General features: G+C 43.0%; 11 protein-coding genes across 11 annotated transcripts; 7 read left to right on the forward strand and 4 right to left on the reverse strand.

Annotated features, from left to right (window-relative positions):
* Positions 1–532: 532 nt before the first annotated feature.
* On the forward strand, positions 533–2,648 carry V1512DRAFT_64263 (glycosyl transferase). Its single transcript, XM_066918460.1, has 5 exons — positions 533–960; positions 1,009–1,171; positions 1,215–2,123; positions 2,173–2,299; positions 2,350–2,648. Exons 1-5 carry the CDS (start codon positions 729–731, stop codon positions 2,521–2,523), a joined length of 1,605 nt encoding a protein of 534 aa, XP_066773516.1. The 5' UTR covers positions 533–728; the 3' UTR covers positions 2,524–2,648.
* On the reverse strand, positions 2,522–3,011 carry V1512DRAFT_220246 (cysteine alpha-hairpin motif superfamily). The gene is made up of 3 exons (XM_066913680.1): positions 2,869–3,011; positions 2,799–2,819; positions 2,522–2,748 (listed from the first exon to the last, which is right to left on the reverse strand). The coding sequence occupies exons 1-3, from the start codon at positions 2,933–2,935 to the stop codon at positions 2,603–2,605; spliced, it is 234 nt and encodes a 77-aa protein (XP_066773517.1). The 5' UTR covers positions 2,936–3,011; the 3' UTR covers positions 2,522–2,602.
* Positions 3,012–3,065: 54 nt separating this feature from the next.
* V1512DRAFT_257899 (uncharacterized protein) lies at positions 3,066–4,484 on the forward strand. Its single transcript, XM_066915330.1, has 2 exons — positions 3,066–3,387; positions 3,441–4,484. The coding sequence occupies exons 1-2, from the start codon at positions 3,199–3,201 to the stop codon at positions 4,446–4,448; spliced, it is 1,197 nt and encodes a 398-aa protein (XP_066773518.1). The 5' UTR covers positions 3,066–3,198; the 3' UTR covers positions 4,449–4,484.
* V1512DRAFT_274001 (uncharacterized protein) lies at positions 4,452–6,003 on the reverse strand. Its single transcript, XM_066917754.1, has 6 exons — positions 5,630–6,003; positions 5,513–5,582; positions 5,253–5,468; positions 5,155–5,207; positions 5,042–5,108; positions 4,452–4,998 (listed from the first exon to the last, which is right to left on the reverse strand). The coding sequence occupies exons 1-6, from the start codon at positions 5,819–5,821 to the stop codon at positions 4,526–4,528; spliced, it is 1,071 nt and encodes a 356-aa protein (XP_066773519.1). The 5' UTR covers positions 5,822–6,003; the 3' UTR covers positions 4,452–4,525.
* V1512DRAFT_257909 (vacuolar membrane protein-domain-containing protein) lies at positions 5,685–7,171 on the forward strand. The gene is made up of 4 exons (XM_066915331.1): positions 5,685–6,245; positions 6,293–6,406; positions 6,456–6,773; positions 6,827–7,171. The coding sequence occupies exons 1-4, from the start codon at positions 6,112–6,114 to the stop codon at positions 7,023–7,025; spliced, it is 765 nt and encodes a 254-aa protein (XP_066773520.1). The 5' UTR covers positions 5,685–6,111; the 3' UTR covers positions 7,026–7,171.
* A 480-nt stretch (positions 7,172–7,651) lies between these two features.
* V1512DRAFT_257913 (6-phosphogluconate dehydrogenase) lies at positions 7,652–9,954 on the forward strand. Its single transcript, XM_066915332.1, has 5 exons — positions 7,652–7,762; positions 8,007–8,011; positions 8,162–8,196; positions 8,410–8,506; positions 8,558–9,954. Exons 1-5 carry the CDS (start codon positions 7,749–7,751, stop codon positions 9,877–9,879), a joined length of 1,473 nt encoding a protein of 490 aa, XP_066773521.1. The 5' UTR covers positions 7,652–7,748; the 3' UTR covers positions 9,880–9,954.
* Positions 9,955–10,065: 111 nt separating this feature from the next.
* Positions 10,066–10,707, forward strand: V1512DRAFT_257919 (uncharacterized protein). The gene is made up of 3 exons (XM_066915333.1): positions 10,066–10,332; positions 10,381–10,463; positions 10,512–10,707. The coding sequence occupies exons 1-3, from the start codon at positions 10,177–10,179 to the stop codon at positions 10,564–10,566; spliced, it is 294 nt and encodes a 97-aa protein (XP_066773522.1). The 5' UTR covers positions 10,066–10,176; the 3' UTR covers positions 10,567–10,707.
* On the reverse strand, positions 10,409–11,613 carry V1512DRAFT_257920 (Got1/Sft2-like family-domain-containing protein). The gene is made up of 6 exons (XM_066915334.1): positions 11,302–11,613; positions 11,136–11,256; positions 10,943–11,093; positions 10,786–10,898; positions 10,512–10,736; positions 10,409–10,463 (listed from the first exon to the last, which is right to left on the reverse strand). Exons 1-5 carry the CDS (start codon positions 11,576–11,578, stop codon positions 10,697–10,699), a joined length of 702 nt encoding a protein of 233 aa, XP_066773523.1. The 5' UTR covers positions 11,579–11,613; the 3' UTR covers positions 10,409–10,463; positions 10,512–10,696.
* A 169-nt stretch (positions 11,614–11,782) lies between these two features.
* Positions 11,783–13,264, forward strand: V1512DRAFT_257923 (helix-loop-helix DNA-binding domain-containing protein). The gene is made up of 2 exons (XM_066915335.1): positions 11,783–12,534; positions 12,584–13,264. The coding sequence occupies exons 1-2, from the start codon at positions 11,862–11,864 to the stop codon at positions 13,135–13,137; spliced, it is 1,227 nt and encodes a 408-aa protein (XP_066773524.1). The 5' UTR covers positions 11,783–11,861; the 3' UTR covers positions 13,138–13,264.
* A 363-nt stretch (positions 13,265–13,627) lies between these two features.
* V1512DRAFT_233716 (uncharacterized protein) lies at positions 13,628–14,543 on the reverse strand. The gene is made up of 2 exons (XM_066914042.1): positions 14,082–14,543; positions 13,628–14,031 (listed from the first exon to the last, which is right to left on the reverse strand). Exons 1-2 carry the CDS (start codon positions 14,430–14,432, stop codon positions 13,660–13,662), a joined length of 723 nt encoding a protein of 240 aa, XP_066773525.1. The 5' UTR covers positions 14,433–14,543; the 3' UTR covers positions 13,628–13,659.
* On the forward strand, positions 14,323–15,666 carry V1512DRAFT_64968 (uncharacterized protein). Its single transcript, XM_066918461.1, has 2 exons — positions 14,323–15,004; positions 15,051–15,666. Exons 1-2 carry the CDS (start codon positions 14,565–14,567, stop codon positions 15,613–15,615), a joined length of 1,005 nt encoding a protein of 334 aa, XP_066773526.1. The 5' UTR covers positions 14,323–14,564; the 3' UTR covers positions 15,616–15,666.
* The last annotated feature ends 16 nt before the right edge of the window (positions 15,667–15,682 follow it).

Raw genomic sequence — 15,682 nt, forward strand, 5'->3', positions numbered from 1 at the left:
CTCTCTGCCGATAGTAGCGACGGATTCTGTCGATGGCAAACATGACACCTTAGGGAGTAATTGTATTTTCGTGGAATTTCTTGTGTTTCTCTACAGCTCTTGTTAGTTTTATCATAAATTATTCGAATACAAGTCCTTACTTTTCAAAATTTGCTGTATTGTGTCGAGAATTCTTCATCTTTTGTACGGACGGCACAACGATGGTTTTTGCTCGAGCGTTTTCCCCTCTATCTAATTCAGACCGCAGTAGTGACGATGAATAAACTTCAGTTTTCTGCGTCACTGACATGTTCAGATCCGTCGCTTTCCGCTTTTTGTTAAGCGGGGACATGGATTCTAATGTTCGACATTGATCTGAAGGATTAGGCGACGGCATGAGCAACGAATTCTGTGAAAGGCACCCAAGCTTCAAAAAATTTTGGTCTTGTTTACTATATCTTATAATCTAAGGTATAAGCAAACTCAAAAATTGTAAATGTACTGCCAACGATGGTGTCTGTTGAAGTGCGATCGAACGGAGAATGAATGTACCTACTTTCGATCTAGCAAAACACACCTGACTCGGCAAGCCTCATTTTGTGAGGCTGTTGGATTAAGTGCGTTCAGGGTTGTATCAGGGTTGAGCAATTCACTCGTAACAACAAATTACTGTAACTTGGTGGAAGCAGGAGTAATCAAGTGTTGTGTCTGTCGAATTGATTGAGTAGATTTGGTTTTATTATTCTGTTATGTCTAGCACAGAGCAGATTGGTAGCTCGGGGAAAAACGAACTAAGGAAGTCGGTTCCAGCGCATGAAGAGCAAGTACATGCAGACGGCTCGACTGACGTGTATGACAATTCACCTTTAAGTGTGTTCTTAAGTACATTTAAAGCTGCTCGGACACAGTGGGTTGCCCGGCAAGTTATCATTATCATTTCACTTTTATTCAGATTAGGCGTTGGATTAGGACCGTATTCAGGTGAGAAGACAGTTTATTATTTTAAGGTATTGTTATTTACGTTCTCAGGTTTCAATGATGCGCCAATGCATGGAGATTTTGAAGCACAGAGACACTGGATGGAAATAACTTTACACTTACCGATGAAAAAGTGGTATTGGTATGACCTGCAGTATTGGGGTCTGGACTATCCACCATTGACTGCTTATCACTCCTGGTTGCTCGGGTACATGTAAGCCTCTATGTTTGTGTATTTGACATGACTCATTTTCTAGTGGGAAGATTATAAATCCGGATTGGTTTGCGCTAGAGTCGTCTAGAGGCTGTGAAAATGAGAACTTGAAGTCCTACATGCGACTCACGGTGCTTGTTAGCGAAGCCTTTATATATATTCCAGCCGTATCAATGTTTATACGTTACGTTATAAGAGAACACGGATTGTCGCCTCTGAATCACAGCACAGCTACTGCTGCAATTCTACTACAGCCTGCGTTGATCTTAATTGACCATGGTCACTTTCAGTATAACTCTGTCATGCTGGGTCTAACGCTTCTTGGAATCACAAATATCTTCCGAGGAAGACTTTTTCTTGGTTCAATTTTTTTTGTTTTGTCATTGTCGTTCAAACAAATGGCACTCTATTATGCACTTCCGATCTTTGCGTATCTGCTAGGTATCTGCGTAAAGCCACGATTAAATTTTTTACGATTTATATCTCTCGCGGTGTCCGTTGTGCTCACATTTGGAGTCGTGTTTGCGCCGCTGTTATTAAGGGACGGTTTCAACTTTGCCGCAGCCTTGATTCAACTCAAGCAGATTTTACTGAGGGTATTCCCTTTTGATCGGGGTTTGTGGGAAGACAAGGTAGCTAACATCTGGTGTGCTCTTAACACCTTCATTAAATTGCGAGAGCTGTACTCTCAAAAAACGCTTCAGCGATTAAGTTTAGCGGCGACGCTGCTGGTCGTTTTACCTGTATGTATTCTTTTGCTAGTGCATCCCAAAAAGAAGGCGTTGGTATGGGGAGTTTCTGCTTCTGCCTGGGGTTTTTTTCTGTGTTCGTTTCAGGTACATGAGAAGAGCGTGTTGCTGCCGTTGTTGCCTGTAACCTTGATGCTGGCGGATAGTCCGGACTCCAATACTCAGAGCTTCATCTACTGGATCAACAATGTAGCCGTATTCAGGTAGGAGTGCGTCTGCATATGAAGTTGCAAATATCTAACTTGGTTTTAGTATGTGGCCGTTGCTGAAAAGGGACGGGCTTGCCCTTCAGTGTGTAGCGACAGTGTTCCTGTGGAATTGGTTAATGGTCTCCGTGGCCAAGCTGCCCAAGTCATTTTTTGGCAAACTGATTATTTTGGTACGTACTCGGAATCTACTGTCAGACGGATATTAATTAACCCTTGTCAGTTATCGTACGCAGCAATTGGAGGATTGTGCATTCTTGAAGCAACCATTCCAACTCCAACTCAATATCCAGATATATGGGTCGTTGCAAACGTGACTTTGTGTTTTGGCTGCTTTTCAATCTTCACGATGTGGAACTATATGCAGCTATACAAGGCCTGTGTTGAAAAGTCATAGAGCGTTAAAATTAGATTGTTATTTGTAATATAGATTAAGAATGTCAATTATATACAGTGATCTTGGCAAAGCCTGGAATTTAAACATTAAATCCGTATCCGCGCATGCAAGTTTTGTACGTAGAAATAAAGTCCTTGCACTCTGTTCGTCCGTCTGGAGACATAAGCATGCACTCATCTCGAGCCATTTTCTCGTCAATACAGACGCAGCATGGCTTTGGCCGGTCTAAATCATCAGTATATAGTGTGGGCTATGCAATTCTCCGAGGAACACACCTTGTTTCGTCTCTGTGAATGCTAATTTGATATGTTAGATGAGATACAAGAGTAAAGTCAGGAAACTTACGCTTCGCACATGATGGCGAGCTGTCGACTGATTCAACACCTTTGATGTTTGTATTGCTCAAATTCATATCAATCTCTGGTTTGTGAACAAACTTAATTATATGTCGCTCTCGTTGAATAAATCCAAAAAGGCCGGGATTCACAGGAATTCGATTATAAATTGCTCTCGACTTCTCAGTTGGGAGTTCAGACGTAGATGCTGAAATATACAGTCAGCGTATTTTTGATTACATTAAAACCCTATGCCGACGCGTTTATCTGACTTTTTTTGTTCGATTTATTTAAATAGTTAGTTGCCTCTAGATTTGTCACTAAAGAATAGAATTAGAAGATGGCGACTACGAAGTTTTCATTGGAAGGAAAATCTCTAAAGTTTGATACAGCTGACGATGTTGCGAGTTACGCTGAAGAACTTCGAAATTTCGAACAGCTCGAATCAATTGATTTGTCTGGAAACACATTTGGTGTTGATGCCTGTACTGCGCTTGCTGATGTGCTCAAGACTAAGAAGACATTAAAAGTATAGTATTTGTGTGTATTTGAAGGGTAGCCGGATACTAATGACGCATGTAGAATGCAAACCTGGCTGATATGTTCACTGGAAGACTGAAGGATGAAATTCCAGCTTGTCTATCTGTTTTGTTTCCAGCTTTGTTGGAACTGCCTGACTTACATACTATCAATCTGTCTGATAATGCTTTGGGTTTGGCGGCTATTGGTCCCTTGTCTGACTTTCTATCCAAGCATGTTCCTTTAAAGAACTTGATATTAGCCAACAACGGATTTGGCCCAATCGCTGGATCAAAAGTTGCAATTGCATTGAAAGAACTGGCTGCAGCGAAGGCGAAAGCAGAGTCAAGGTACAGTCTTGAAACTGTGGTTTGCGGTCGAAATCGGTTGGAAAACGGCAGTATGGAAGCATGGAGCGCATGTTTTGTTGCAAACAAGGAAATTAAAGAGATCAGATTATATCAAAACGGAATTCGGCAAGAGGGAATCGAACATTTGTTGCTCTACGGATTAGCGGACGCGAAGAAGCTGCAAATGTTGGACTTGCAGGATAACACATTCACAGTCAAGGGCGCGTTGGCATTAGCAAAAGTTTTGCCTAGTTGGAGTGAGGAACTTGTCGAGCTTGGAATCGGTGACTGTCTGCTTTCGGCTAGAGGGGGTGTTGTCTTTGGTCAAGCGTTGGCAAACACATCAAGTTTTCCAAACTTGAAGACCTTGCGGTTGCAATATAACGAGATTGATATCAAGGGCGTGGAACTCATTACCGAAGCCCTCGGTACTAAGATGTTGGCGCTTGAAAAACTTGAGCTGAACGGAAACAAGTTTTCGGAAGACGACCCGATTGTGGCCAAAATCATGGACATTTTTGAAGATCGCGGTTTTGGTGAGCTGGACGAGCTCAGTGACATGGAGGAGGACTCTGATGTTGAAGAAGAATCGAGCGAGGAAGAAGAAGAGGATTCTGAAAAAGCAACAGCAAGAGATCTAGAAGAAGCAGAGGATGAGAACGTTCCGGAAGAAGCAGAGGACGACGAAGTCGCAACGAAGATGGGCACGCTGTCTATCTAGATGTATAATAGATTATAATTTAATTTAATTAGCATATTTGCGTAGCTAGTAATATTAGAAAGCGTGCTTTCATCAGATCAAGAAACTTCAGGCTCAAACACATCGTCTCCAGGAAAATATACAAATCCGAGACCTTTGTGCGACATTCCTTTCTTCTCTACTCCGTCTAGTAACTTATCCTTTTTAACCCACATTTTTTCGAGCCATCGTTCCAAGCCACGACTGTTGTCAGGTATTTGGTACATTGGCATTCTTTCGACGTGAGCGTGAAATTCCCAAGACCCTGATGGACTGAATATTACGTCACGCAACGATGGGGAGAAAGTGGATGCCCCGACGACTGTGGTTTGTGGTTTGTTGTCGACGTTGAACTTAAATTGTTTTTGTTTGCGGAACGAGAATCGGGATTTTCTGGAGCTAGTACTAGGAACAGGTGAAGATGATGCAGCTTTGATGTCGACTGTGTCGTTGCGACGGTAGATAAAGGTGACATCATACGCAATGTTTAGATCAGATTGTTGAAGCATGTACTTCATCGTAGGGACAAATGCTAAGGTGGTAAGATAGGAGCTTCAAATCCTTGACATGCATACCTTCAAACCTTGGATACAAGCAGTGTGTCAGTACAGGTAAGCCATTCGAAGTGCAATATCGCATATGCTAAAATGCTGTCAGTGTGAGTTCAAAAGTCTTTACATTCTGTAACTTCATGCGCAATCTCTAGAGAGAACTTGATTACTTCTGGGAAGAACACGACCCCTGTAGATTAGCAACAAACCCAGATAACAATAAACATTTGAGTACAGTATCTCGATTTAGCAAGTGGAGACAGCAAGGATTCGCGCTTTTTGTCGTTGCTATAAGTCCAATTTTGAGAGACCCATAAACTTGAAAACAGCCAGCGAACGGAGGGAATTATAAACACCGATCTCCAGCTGAGGAACCTGCATCGCCCTCCCATGCCATAAAACGTCGACAAAGCGTGTAAAAGTATATAGTCTGCTAATGACCTATGATTACCTGCGTTCATGAGATCCAAATTTTCTACAATCACGGTCAATTACATATTAAGAGAGCACCCGTTTCAGGCTCTAAAATGTCTCCACTGAATGAAAAATGCACTTTTTTCATAGTCTATTCAATTAGTAACAATGTCTGATTTGGAATCACTGATTTTTAACCTCTGTAATAAAGTAAAAATAGCCCCACAGTGAAGCAGATAACATAACAGTAATAGTAGCCGGCCAGTCAGGAAACCACGCCGAAATCAGATTCAACAGAAAAATATTAAAATTATCAAAAAACAGTTCAATAATCACTGTTATAGCAATAAGCACACCCTTTATTATGGACAATCGCGAACGGGATTCCATAGTAGTGATGCAGAGGTGTCGCGTACTCAAGGTTCAGAGACCAAAGTGATTTAGTTATCGACGTATTTTGGCGCGTCCGTCTCCCACAACTCCAACCCAGGCACGAACTTGCTTCTTCATTTTCCTCACTTTTATTGCTTGTGGTTTTTCTAGTACTGCGATTTGCTGTGCCTGGAAATAGCATGTTATTTGCGTGAAGATCGAAGACAGACAAGTTACAGAGGCATTAATTGCTTATCAGTTTGCATAATCTTCGGGAGAAGAGCCGTCGAATTATTTAGTACGATATAATGGAAATGGACAACCAATGTCAATTACTTGGACCTTTTGCGCTTGTAGTGCAAGGTGCAATGGGCGGTTTGGCAGTTTTATCTTTAGTTTATAAGAGATACCAAGAGCATCCTCGTCGGCCTGTGGTTGTGTGGTAAGTGTAAGAGATCTACATAGTTTGATAAAATTGAACAATTTAAGGTCCTTTGATGTTTCGAAACAAGTCTTTGGTTCTAGTGGTATTCATATTTTGAATTTATTTCTGTCAATTTTATCGAGTTCAAAAGAAGAAGCGCCCACAAATCCATGCAATTGGTGAATATGAGTTGCTTGATAGTATGCGGTTGATGATTAAGTGGACCAGGTACTTTTTGAATATCCTTTTAGACACAACAATTGGTGTGCCCATTCTATGGTTTTTCCTGTCAACATTTGGCAGCCTAGTATTACAGGCAGGTATTGTAGGCACCAAGTCCGGTGAATATGGTCATCCTCCGCGAGTAAGTTGGTTTTTCAAACAGTCAATGATTTACTTTCTTGGATTGAGCTGTATGAAGTTTGTGGTGTATGTCATGCTTACAGTTTTGCCATTCTGGGATAGTTTGGCTGGATTCCTGTTGTCTTGGACTAAAGGACATGAAAGAACGGAAGTTTCTTTTGTTATGTTGGTTTTCCCATTGATGTGAGTTTCTGAATTTTAAAATTTTATGTGAGGTGCTTTGTCTAACCGGTTAGAATGAACGTATTTCAATACTATTTAGTGGACTCTATTATCAAATCGCATGATCGTAAAGCGATAGTTCGACGGACATCTTTAATTTCAGTTGAAGATGCTGATATTGCTACTGATTCATTGAGTCGAGTTTCTACTCGATTCCGAGACGAAGTGGCAGACAACTTGGTTGAGCGACCTGTTAGTGGACCGAGAAATTGAAGGATATACAGAACGGAAGGGTATAGTGCAGTTTGCATAGGTTAAGGATCGGGAATATGTCAAGAGCAGATATGGTTTGATTATTTGTCAACCATTTTACATGTTGAATTCTATAGAATAGTGAATGAAAGATTTGACTATCTGTACACCAGTTGATAAGTTAAAGGGGTTTGTGTGATATTTATCACTCAGCCCATGTAAACCGTTGAATAAGATTTGTTTATGAAATACTTGTTTAGGAAATGTTAAAACAATATAAAAGTCATTAACGTGGGTATTGTATTGTTACGTAATCATTGTAAAGTAACTAAACCGGATGATTGTTTGGAGTCTCGTTGAAGCGTCGACTAAAACTTCGTCCGATGCTTCGCGTTCATACAAATCTTCTATCGCTCCTTTATATACAAAAAGCTTTAATATCTAATTATTAGTAATATAAATAAATGTTCTCATTATTTACATAAGATTCGCTAAAGTCTACTCCTTTCAAACTGCACTACCTTCAAAGTGTGGGGGGGTAGAAGGAGAGGCGGGAAGAGGTGGTCCGCGAAGGTGCAGTACTGATATATTCGCATTAGCATTTATCATCACGGCGCTCATTAAATAGTCGGTGCAGTCCGGTCCGTCGCTCGCTTTCTCTTTTCTTTCAATCTACGACTTTCGAGTTATTCTTCCGCTGGTTTACTTTAATTCTTACTCAATTATTTTTCAATAGTTATAATCATGACTGAAGCTGTGTATGTTTTCAATTATTGCGTTTTTCCGTCGTTATTTTGGATGATTTTGAGCCATTGACTTGGAATATGAGAATGATACTGATTGGGTATTGTTGAACCAGATCTTCATTCAATTCTTTGTGCAATGACTGGAATTTATCCATTAATAATGCGGGTTTATTATTTTTTTTAATTGTTTTGTTCATGACTGACTTAGTGCTCGTCTCGCTGGCATTGCCAGTGGGTTACGCGTGCACTTTCTTAGTGGTGGTATGTTCTATTACACATCTCAATTGAACTTAATTCAATGCTGTTATATCCGAAAGTTCTATTTCTTTTGATTTTTCCGTACTTTTCAGTATATTCTTTTGCATTGATGATGTTCCGGTGTATTGTGCAATAACTAACCATTCGGATTAGATCTCGGTCTTATCGGTTTGGCCGTCATGGGTCAGGTACGTCTTATTTACATTTATCACAGATCCGTCTTGCACTTTCTTTACTTTCTGTTGTTTATTTCCCGAGGATTTTGTTTTTATTTGTCTTTTTGTTTCTGCTTTGTCAAATCTGGTTGAAGGATTAGAGATGGCACTAGTCCTTATTAGGCAAGGTTTTGTCGTTGGCGGGTCTCTGTTTTCCGTCAGTTCATCATTAACATTTTATTTAAGAACTTGATCCTTAATGCTGCTGACCATGGATACACTGTCGTTGCGTTCAACCGTACCGTTTCCAAGGTTGACCACTTCCTTGCTAACGAGGCTAAGGGTATGTTCCATTTAGCGCTCTTAATTAGCATATATTGACAAAATACTATAGGAAAGAGCATTGTCGGTGCTCACTCTATCCCTGAGCTTTGCGCTCTCTTGAAGAGACCCCGCAGAGTTATGCTCTTGGTTAAGGCTGGTCCCGCCGTTGACGACTTCATTGAGCTCCTCTTGCCCCACTTGGAGCCTGGTGATATCATCATTGATGGTGGTAACTCCCATTTCCCCGACTCTAACCGCCGAACCAAGTACCTTGCCGATAAGGGATTCCTTTTCGTCGGATCTGGTGTCTCTGGTGGTGAGGAGGGTGCCCGTTACGGTCCCTCTTTGATGCCAGGTGGTAACGAGGCTGCTTGGCCCCACATTAAGTCCATCTTCCAGGACATCTCTGCCAAGGCTGATGGCGAGCCTTGCTGTGACTGGGTTGGTGATGCTGGTGCCGGACACTACGTCAAGATGGTCCACAACGGTATCGAGTATGGTGACATGCAATTGATTTGTGAGGCCTATGATATCCTCAAGCGTGGTGCTGGTTTTACTGATAAGGAAATTGGTGACGTTTTCACCAAGTGGAACACCGGTGTTCTCGACTCTTTCTTGATTGAGATTACCCGTGACATCTTGTACTACAACGATGATGATGGAACTCCTCTTGTCGAGAAGATTCTTGACACCGCTGGCCAGAAGGGAACTGGTAAGTGGACTGCCATCAACGCTCTTGATCTCGGCATGCCTGTTACCTTGATTGGTGAGGCTGTCTTCTCTCGATGCCTGTCTTCCATTAAGCCGGAGCGTGTCCGTGCCAGCAAGATCTTGTCTGGGCCTTCTCCTTCTTTCACCGGTGACAAGCAGACCCTCGTGGACCAGCTCGAGCAGGCTCTGTATGCCTCCAAGATTATCTCCTACGCTCAGGGATTCATGCTGATCCGTGAGGCTGGCCGAGACTACGGCTGGAAGTTGAACAACCCCGCCATTGCTCTTATGTGGAGAGGTGGTTGCATCATCCGTTCCGTTTTCCTGGGTGACATCACTCGTGCTTACCGTGAGAAGCCAGACTTGGAGAATCTTCTGTTCGACGATTTCTTCCACGCCGCCATTGACAAGGCCCAGCCTTCGTGGCGTAAGATCGTCTCTTACGCTGCCGAGTGGGGTATTCCCCTCCCAGCTTTCTCGACTGCTTTGTCGTTCTACGATGGATACAGATCCGAGAGACTCCCTGCCAACCTTCTCCAGGCCCAGCGTGATTACTTCGGTGCCCACACCTTCCACGTCCTTCCCGAGTGTGCGTCCGAGAAGCTCCCCGTCAACACCGATATCCACATCAATTGGACCGGAAGAGGTGGTAACGTCTCGGCCTCTACTTACCTTGCTTAAATGTAATGATAGTTAAATGGTATATTGATTATGTATACACCTATAGCCAATAAAAGTCGTAATTATTATAATAAAGTATCCATTACTCGATGACAAAGATGGAAGGGAAGAGGTGTATTAAGGGTTAGGGGAGTAGGCCAAGTGTACACCACACAGCTCCCCCCACACCGGGGTTTGGGCCAACTCTAGATTGTGGAGCGCCATACCACTAAACCCTTTAATTACTGTTTGACAGCTAGCAAAATAAAGTTTTGAATACGTCATTGAAAGGTGTACGCTCCCCAAGGCTCAATAGAAATGGCGGAGAGAGTACGGAGATTTTGTCACGCTTTCAACGGAACTCGTTCAAAAGACATGGATAAACCGTACGGACACGATTCTCCTTTGGCACACCGCTGGAACGAGAGATTGGTTGGCAAGACGTTGATTGAGACTGGTGTTGCGACTGACACGGTGAGCGAATGAGAATAGATTTTGATCCGATCTTCTAATGCGAAGCAGCAATTTCCTAGCTCTGAACTGCCAAAACTGACTCGTATTATTAGGCCTGGTGCGATGCAGACTCTGGACTTTCAGCCCGAGAGGTTTGTTAGATTATAGTAAGGGATCGCGGTGCAAGCTGATGGGTTTAGATTGAATGTACATGTGGATACGTCGGGAAAAGTTCTATACACAGTAACTGGATAAGAAACGGGTGAAATAACTTTGTAGCAATAAACAGTAAGATACTACTTTGAAGATATATTGTACAAAACGCATACACGGTATTTCTTGTTTCTTAACGACTAAATCGTATAGTCCGTTAAATAGACTACTGTTATGACTCAAGCCAGTTATTAACACGGCGGATTCCGAATCTGATACTGTGTTAAAACATAAATATCAGATATTTGCGAATGCACATACCTGCTCGCCACTCTTAAACCTTGGGTTCCAAGAGGGAAATAACTGACCGTGTACCATAACGCGGCCACAATTTGTACGACACACGCGATGATTGTCAGCCAATTAGACCGCATCTGACCCGTTAGATTTGTCTTGACAGTACAATAATGCTACTTACGCCCATGCTGAACACGAGTGTCATGATGATCGAGCCAAAATAAGCCACAGTGAAAGGTAGCCGTTCGAGAGACGTCAGATGCACGATGTAGTTAACAGGACCTTGTAAACATCCAAATGAAATGACAAATAAAACTGAAGCGAACGTCCATCTAGGCTTGTTAGACAAAAATAAGCTGGCGTAGGTAACATACAATAAAGCGAATTTCCTGGGCCGTAACGCGAGAACCGGAAATAAAGCAAAGCAAAGAATGAATAAAACAACCGCAGCTAAGAAACAAATACCAAAACAGACAATCCGGTCCCATCGTGACACTGCACGTCAATTAGTACAAGTCTTAACAAGACCTATATACTTACTCGTAAACCACGAAGGCTCTTGTGTAGACGAATTCGACGTATTCCCATTTTCCGAAATTGGCAATTGAATATATCCACCTCCAGACGCAGACTTGAACGGGTTTACAGACGAGAATTTGTTTTGAATTGAATTGAACGAGAAGTCAGACAGCTGTATGGTCGGCTGTGCTGGCGGCGGCGCAGTACCGAACGCCGGCCGAGACGAAAAACTGCTAAGCTGACTTCTAAACGAGGATTCTGCTGTCGGAGCTGCTTTTGCGTTTTTGCTTGCTGCCATTTGGTTATGCGAAGGACAAGTTTGAAGATGCGCCGAATGTTTGAAATACGCGACGTGTATCCTTCATTACTTGTATTATAATGGGTTTTGTACTATGTAGATCAAGGGTCTAGTTAGTAGTGGTGGTGGGCAACAAACATCACAAAACCCGCGATGATGACACCTGCGAAGGTTGAAACAACCAGATGAGCCTTCGTGAGTGCCCCCCAAGAAAAAGGTTCTGCAACTTCACCGAAAAGACCCAGCAATTTTTTACTTTGACCAAACCTTCATTCACTTCACAATGTCTTATACTTCTTCGACGTATATTAAACCTGACCCAGATGCGTTCTACAATTCAGGCATGTCTGGGTTCGCGCAATCGAATGGCAACCCAGACCTGATGTCTCGCGAGATGTTGACCCGAGGATTTAGTTCGTTTGACGACTCAAACTTGACATCGTCTATGATTCCTGAAGCAGACCTTCTTGACTTTGAAGGTCTCGGGAACAACGGCCAGCTTGGATATGGCGGTGATGTGTCGGCGACGGGTATGGACGGTGCATTGTCTGAGGCTGCGAACATTCCTACAAATTTGAATGGAGGCGGACAGTCGTCGTACTTCTCACCATCGTCGCATAACCAGATTAACTCGGGCTCGCCTTTTGACGATTTCATGACTCAGAGACCGATTCCACAGAAGATGAACGGATCTCCAAGACCGCTTCGGCCCGAAAGTCATACTCAAAAGTTCCTGTACAATAACGATTATATTCCTAAACAGCAGTCAAATTTACAAAGTGTGAGTGTGCCAGAAGCGTCAAGCTGGGGTACACCGCCTGGTAGTTTCGACCAAAGCTATGCATCTCCGCCTCGAGTGAAAGGATTAGGGTCGTCACTTCCACAAGGAGATCCAGATAAGAATCAGTTACTGATGATGGAGAAACGAAGGCGCAGGCGCGAGTCTCATAATGCTGGCATGTTTTTGGTGTAGAAATAGTTTATGTGATTAACTAATTCACATAGTTGAGCGAAGGCGACGAGATAACATTAACGAGAAAATCCAAGAGCTGGCTCTTCTCATTCCCGAGCATATTTTTGCAGGAACAGGACTTACACATTCTGGCAGTGCCAGTGGTGTGAATAGCGGCAGCGTCGGGACGGAAGATTCTACGCCAGGTGTTAATGCTGGTACTCCACTAGGACTATCTGCCGCACTCGGTAAGGATGGAAAGCCCAACAAGGGAATCATTCTACGCAAGTCGGTCGACTATATTCGACAGTTGCAAATGACATTAGAGCAGCATGAGCGACGGAATCAGGAACTTGAAATGAAGGTCCAACAGCTCCAGCAGCAGCAGGGCATAATACCGCAAAACCCTGAGTCAACACAACGATACGCAACCGAATTTCAACAACGAGGACAAAGCAAAATGTCTTTTGAGACCACTCCAAATAGTAACAATAGCAACAATAACGACGACTTTGCTGACTTTGAATACGACGATAACGTGTTCCCTACCAGTCCGCAACAGATCTCTGACCTTGGTCGAGGCTATAATGGCATGGATATGTCCTAACTAAACTTGCTATTTTGTTTTATTTTGTTATTTAGATTTGCTACTTTGGATTAAAGAGGAGTTTCAATGGTTTATGTCAGCAGGGCTAGGGTATTTGTAATGGAAATTCAATTGAGTTCAATTATAACCCTAATCTGTTGTATGTGCTCTTACAGTACTTTGTAGTTGTACCATCTAAGAGACGAGGCACATACTTTACGAATACGCGCTAGAGATGTCTTCAAGGCAGAGCACAACAACAAACGGTAAAGATTCAGCGGATCCCGGTGTTGCAGATTCAAATGGAGTCGTGTCAAAGTGGAAATGGGATCAACAAAAGTACGAAGACGATGTTGCTCGAGAAATGGACAAAATAATTGATAAAGAAGGTGTAATTGGTGAGTATTAGACGGGTCTTATGCATTAATAGATACTAACTATTTAGCTAAAATACCAGAGGATTTAGAATATCTCGGTATTTCAATACCAAAGAAGGAGTAGCAAAAGCTTACTTATGTATAATACAAATGACATTATGACTAGTTACGATATGCTCACATTTTTAACCCCATTCTCAATGTCTTCGTCTTCATACTGTTCTGTACTCTTACTGCCTTCAAGACCTTTCTCAAATATCTCACGTCCGCTCGGCCGTCGTTTGCTGTCATCTTCTTTCGTGTCTTTCTGTTCCAATGCTGCCATCTCGGCCTTGAACTTCCGTCTCCATTCAATGAAGTTCTCTCTGTTCACAAGCGTCCCTCGAAATTTGGCCTGCTCAATCTCTTCTTCTTGTCGTGCCTTTTCTTCTCGTTCCTTCTCCTTCTCGCTCAATTTATCCTGCAGTAAGCTTTCTGCCTTGTCCTTTAAGCTCGACGTAATCGCGAATATCGACGGAAATCCCAAATTTATTTCTGCCTGGTCCATTGTTAGTTCTATTCCAACTTGCCTCACACAAATAAACTAACCTCTTCTGCAGCGCTTTCTCGTAGTACATTCAAGTCCTCGTTATTTATATGATACACTTCTACCTTCCGCTTTTTCGCATCTTCATCCTCACTCTCGTCCCCACTATCTTCATCTGCTGTAGTCTCAACACTCAATTCAATCAATGGTAATGACTGAGGATAATCCTCTGTGTATTCGACCCTCACAAGCAGCGACTGTGCACTCTTTCCTGCTTGATCTCCATTACTCGTCGTTGGCTGTTCCAGAGGCAAAAGAATCGTGAATACTGAGTCTGACACGATATTTAGCTCTTCCGGGTACATCGACTGCAGCAGATCCAATTCCTGTGCCTTTTCTTCTTCTGGATCCATTATATTGCGTGACCTTTATGCTATAAAAGACCTTTAAGCCTGAACGCACATATAATGCCATAGGGCTAGGGCTAACATTATTTAAAATATAGAAATTTTATCTAACACAGGCCAAAATTCAACTTCACCAAAATGAGTTCGGTTCAAGAACTTGCCGTGACTGCTCGGTCGTTGATAAATGACCGAGAATATGAACAGGCATTGCAACTTCTGACCCCACAGCTGGAGACACAAGATCTGGCATTGCTACAGCTTGCGGCAGAGGCTCATCTCGAGATTTCGTCTTTAGCAGAGACTCAAGATGATGTAGCGCATGCTCAGCAAGCGTATGCTTTGTTTCAGGCTGCAGCGACGAAGGACGACAAAAGCGGAAGTAAAGGCGGGTTTGAGAAGTTTCTGTGGCTTGGACAGTTGTCGGGCGGACGAGAAGCAGTCAAGTGGTTTCGACGAGGATGCGACGGTATTAAGCGTGAACTGAGCGAGTCGCAAGCAAGTGACCGGACGCGAGTGCTGAACAAGAAATTAAGTGGAGCGCTATGCTCGACCATTGAGGTGTGGATGACTGACTTGTGGTATGTTGAATCTGGTTATTGTACGTTTGTTGCTAATGAGATAAAGTATGGAAGACGAGGCGGAACGAATGTGCGACGCTCTGATAGCAGAGGCTATGATGGTTGATTCAGACAGTCCGGAAAATAACGCTGCTCTCGCGTCGATTCGAATTTCTCAGCAACGACCAGACGACGCTGCGGACGCTGTCAGAAGGGCATGGGAGCTACAGGTCCAGGCTGCTTCAGACGAGACCGACGAGGTAGCCGAAATCAGTTCGTTGAAAACACTAATCAAGCTCGCGCTTGAACTGTCTATGTTTGACGTGGCCGAGGCCGCGTGTCAACGAGTCATTCAACTCGACGACCAGATTGCTGAAGTATACTATCTCGCGGGTATAAACTACATGCAGCAGCAGCCGCGAACCCGAGACAGTTTGACTTCAGCTTATGAATGTCTGACGAATGCTATTGAGCTCATAAAGAAGTCTACTGACGGAGTTGATGATCCGGAACAGTTATTGAAGGAAATGCAGTCTATGGTAGTCCAGATTGAAGAGATGATGTCAAAAGACACCATTGAGGATCCAGCTAATGAAGATGACGAATGGCTCGACGTTTTGGATGATGAATAGTACAATCACTGCATTAGGATAGACGGGACTTTGGTTTGGGGATCGGATATTAAAAGTTCTTGCATAG

Source organism: Lipomyces arxii, assembly GCF_038497795.1.
Source record: "Lipomyces arxii strain Phaff 12-163 unplaced genomic scaffold V1512scaffold_2, whole genome shotgun sequence".
Lineage (NCBI taxonomy): Eukaryota > Fungi > Ascomycota > Lipomycetes > Lipomycetales > Lipomycetaceae > Lipomyces > Lipomyces arxii.

Excerpts from the sequence above, each read along its gene's own strand:
- V1512DRAFT_64263 (XM_066918460.1), top strand. The coding sequence starts at position 729 with ATGTCTAGCACAGAGCAGATTGGTAGCTCGGGGAAAAACGAACTAAGG. Across the intron at positions 961-1,008 it reads TGGATTAGGACCGTATTCAG|GTTTCAATGATGCGCCAATG; the intron begins GTGAGAAGACAG and ends TTACGTTCTCAG. Across the intron at positions 2,300-2,349 it reads TTGGCAAACTGATTATTTTG|TTATCGTACGCAGCAATTGG; the intron begins GTACGTACTCGG and ends AACCCTTGTCAG.
- V1512DRAFT_220246 (XM_066913680.1), bottom strand. The coding sequence starts at position 2,935 with ATGAATTTGAGCAATACAAACATCAAAGGTGTTGAATCAGTCGACAGC. Across the intron at positions 2,820-2,868 it reads CTCGCCATCATGTGCGAAGC|CATTCACAGAGACGAAACAA; the intron begins GTAAGTTTCCTG and ends ATATCAAATTAG. Across the intron at positions 2,749-2,798 it reads ATTCACAGAGACGAAACAAG|ACCGGCCAAAGCCATGCTGC; the intron begins GTGTGTTCCTCG and ends CTGATGATTTAG.
- V1512DRAFT_257899 (XM_066915330.1), top strand. The coding sequence starts at position 3,199 with ATGGCGACTACGAAGTTTTCATTGGAAGGAAAATCTCTAAAGTTTGAT. Across the intron at positions 3,388-3,440 it reads AGACTAAGAAGACATTAAAA|AATGCAAACCTGGCTGATAT; the intron begins GTATAGTATTTG and ends TGACGCATGTAG.
- V1512DRAFT_274001 (XM_066917754.1), bottom strand. The coding sequence starts at position 5,821 with ATGGAATCCCGTTCGCGATTGTCCATAATAAAGGGTGTGCTTATTGCT. Across the intron at positions 5,583-5,629 it reads ATTTTTACTTTATTACAGAG|ACTATGAAAAAAGTGCATTT; the intron begins GTTAAAAATCAG and ends CTAATTGAATAG. Across the intron at positions 5,469-5,512 it reads AACGGGTGCTCTCTTAATAT|GTAATCATAGGTCATTAGCA; the intron begins GTAATTGACCGT and ends TCATGAACGCAG.
- V1512DRAFT_257909 (XM_066915331.1), top strand. The coding sequence starts at position 6,112 with ATGGAAATGGACAACCAATGTCAATTACTTGGACCTTTTGCGCTTGTA. Across the intron at positions 6,407-6,455 it reads CCCACAAATCCATGCAATTG|GTACTTTTTGAATATCCTTT; the intron begins GTGAATATGAGT and ends TAAGTGGACCAG. Across the intron at positions 6,774-6,826 it reads ATGTTGGTTTTCCCATTGAT|AATGAACGTATTTCAATACT; the intron begins GTGAGTTTCTGA and ends CTAACCGGTTAG.
- V1512DRAFT_257913 (XM_066915332.1), top strand. Across the intron at positions 8,197-8,409 it reads GTTTGGCCGTCATGGGTCAG|AACTTGATCCTTAATGCTGC; the intron begins GTACGTCTTATT and ends ATTTTATTTAAG. Across the intron at positions 8,507-8,557 it reads CCTTGCTAACGAGGCTAAGG|GAAAGAGCATTGTCGGTGCT; the intron begins GTATGTTCCATT and ends AAAATACTATAG.
- V1512DRAFT_257919 (XM_066915333.1), top strand. The coding sequence starts at position 10,177 with ATGGCGGAGAGAGTACGGAGATTTTGTCACGCTTTCAACGGAACTCGT. Across the intron at positions 10,333-10,380 it reads CTGGTGTTGCGACTGACACG|CAATTTCCTAGCTCTGAACT; the intron begins GTGAGCGAATGA and ends AATGCGAAGCAG. Across the intron at positions 10,464-10,511 it reads CTGGACTTTCAGCCCGAGAG|ATTGAATGTACATGTGGATA; the intron begins GTTTGTTAGATT and ends TGATGGGTTTAG.
- V1512DRAFT_257920 (XM_066915334.1), bottom strand. The coding sequence starts at position 11,578 with ATGGCAGCAAGCAAAAACGCAAAAGCAGCTCCGACAGCAGAATCCTCG. Across the intron at positions 11,094-11,135 it reads CCCAGGAAATTCGCTTTATT|ATGGACGTTCGCTTCAGTTT; the intron begins GTATGTTACCTA and ends TAACAAGCCTAG. Across the intron at positions 10,899-10,942 it reads CACTCGTGTTCAGCATGGGC|ATGCGGTCTAATTGGCTGAC; the intron begins GTAAGTAGCATT and ends CTAACGGGTCAG.
- V1512DRAFT_257923 (XM_066915335.1), top strand. The coding sequence starts at position 11,862 with ATGTCTTATACTTCTTCGACGTATATTAAACCTGACCCAGATGCGTTC. Across the intron at positions 12,535-12,583 it reads GCGCGAGTCTCATAATGCTG|TTGAGCGAAGGCGACGAGAT; the intron begins GCATGTTTTTGG and ends TAATTCACATAG.
- V1512DRAFT_233716 (XM_066914042.1), bottom strand. The coding sequence starts at position 14,432 with ATGGATCCAGAAGAAGAAAAGGCACAGGAATTGGATCTGCTGCAGTCG. Across the intron at positions 14,032-14,081 it reads GAGAAAGCGCTGCAGAAGAG|GCAGAAATAAATTTGGGATT; the intron begins GTTAGTTTATTT and ends ACAATGGACCAG.
- V1512DRAFT_64968 (XM_066918461.1), top strand. The coding sequence starts at position 14,565 with ATGAGTTCGGTTCAAGAACTTGCCGTGACTGCTCGGTCGTTGATAAAT. Across the intron at positions 15,005-15,050 it reads GTGTGGATGACTGACTTGTG|TATGGAAGACGAGGCGGAAC; the intron begins GTATGTTGAATC and ends AATGAGATAAAG.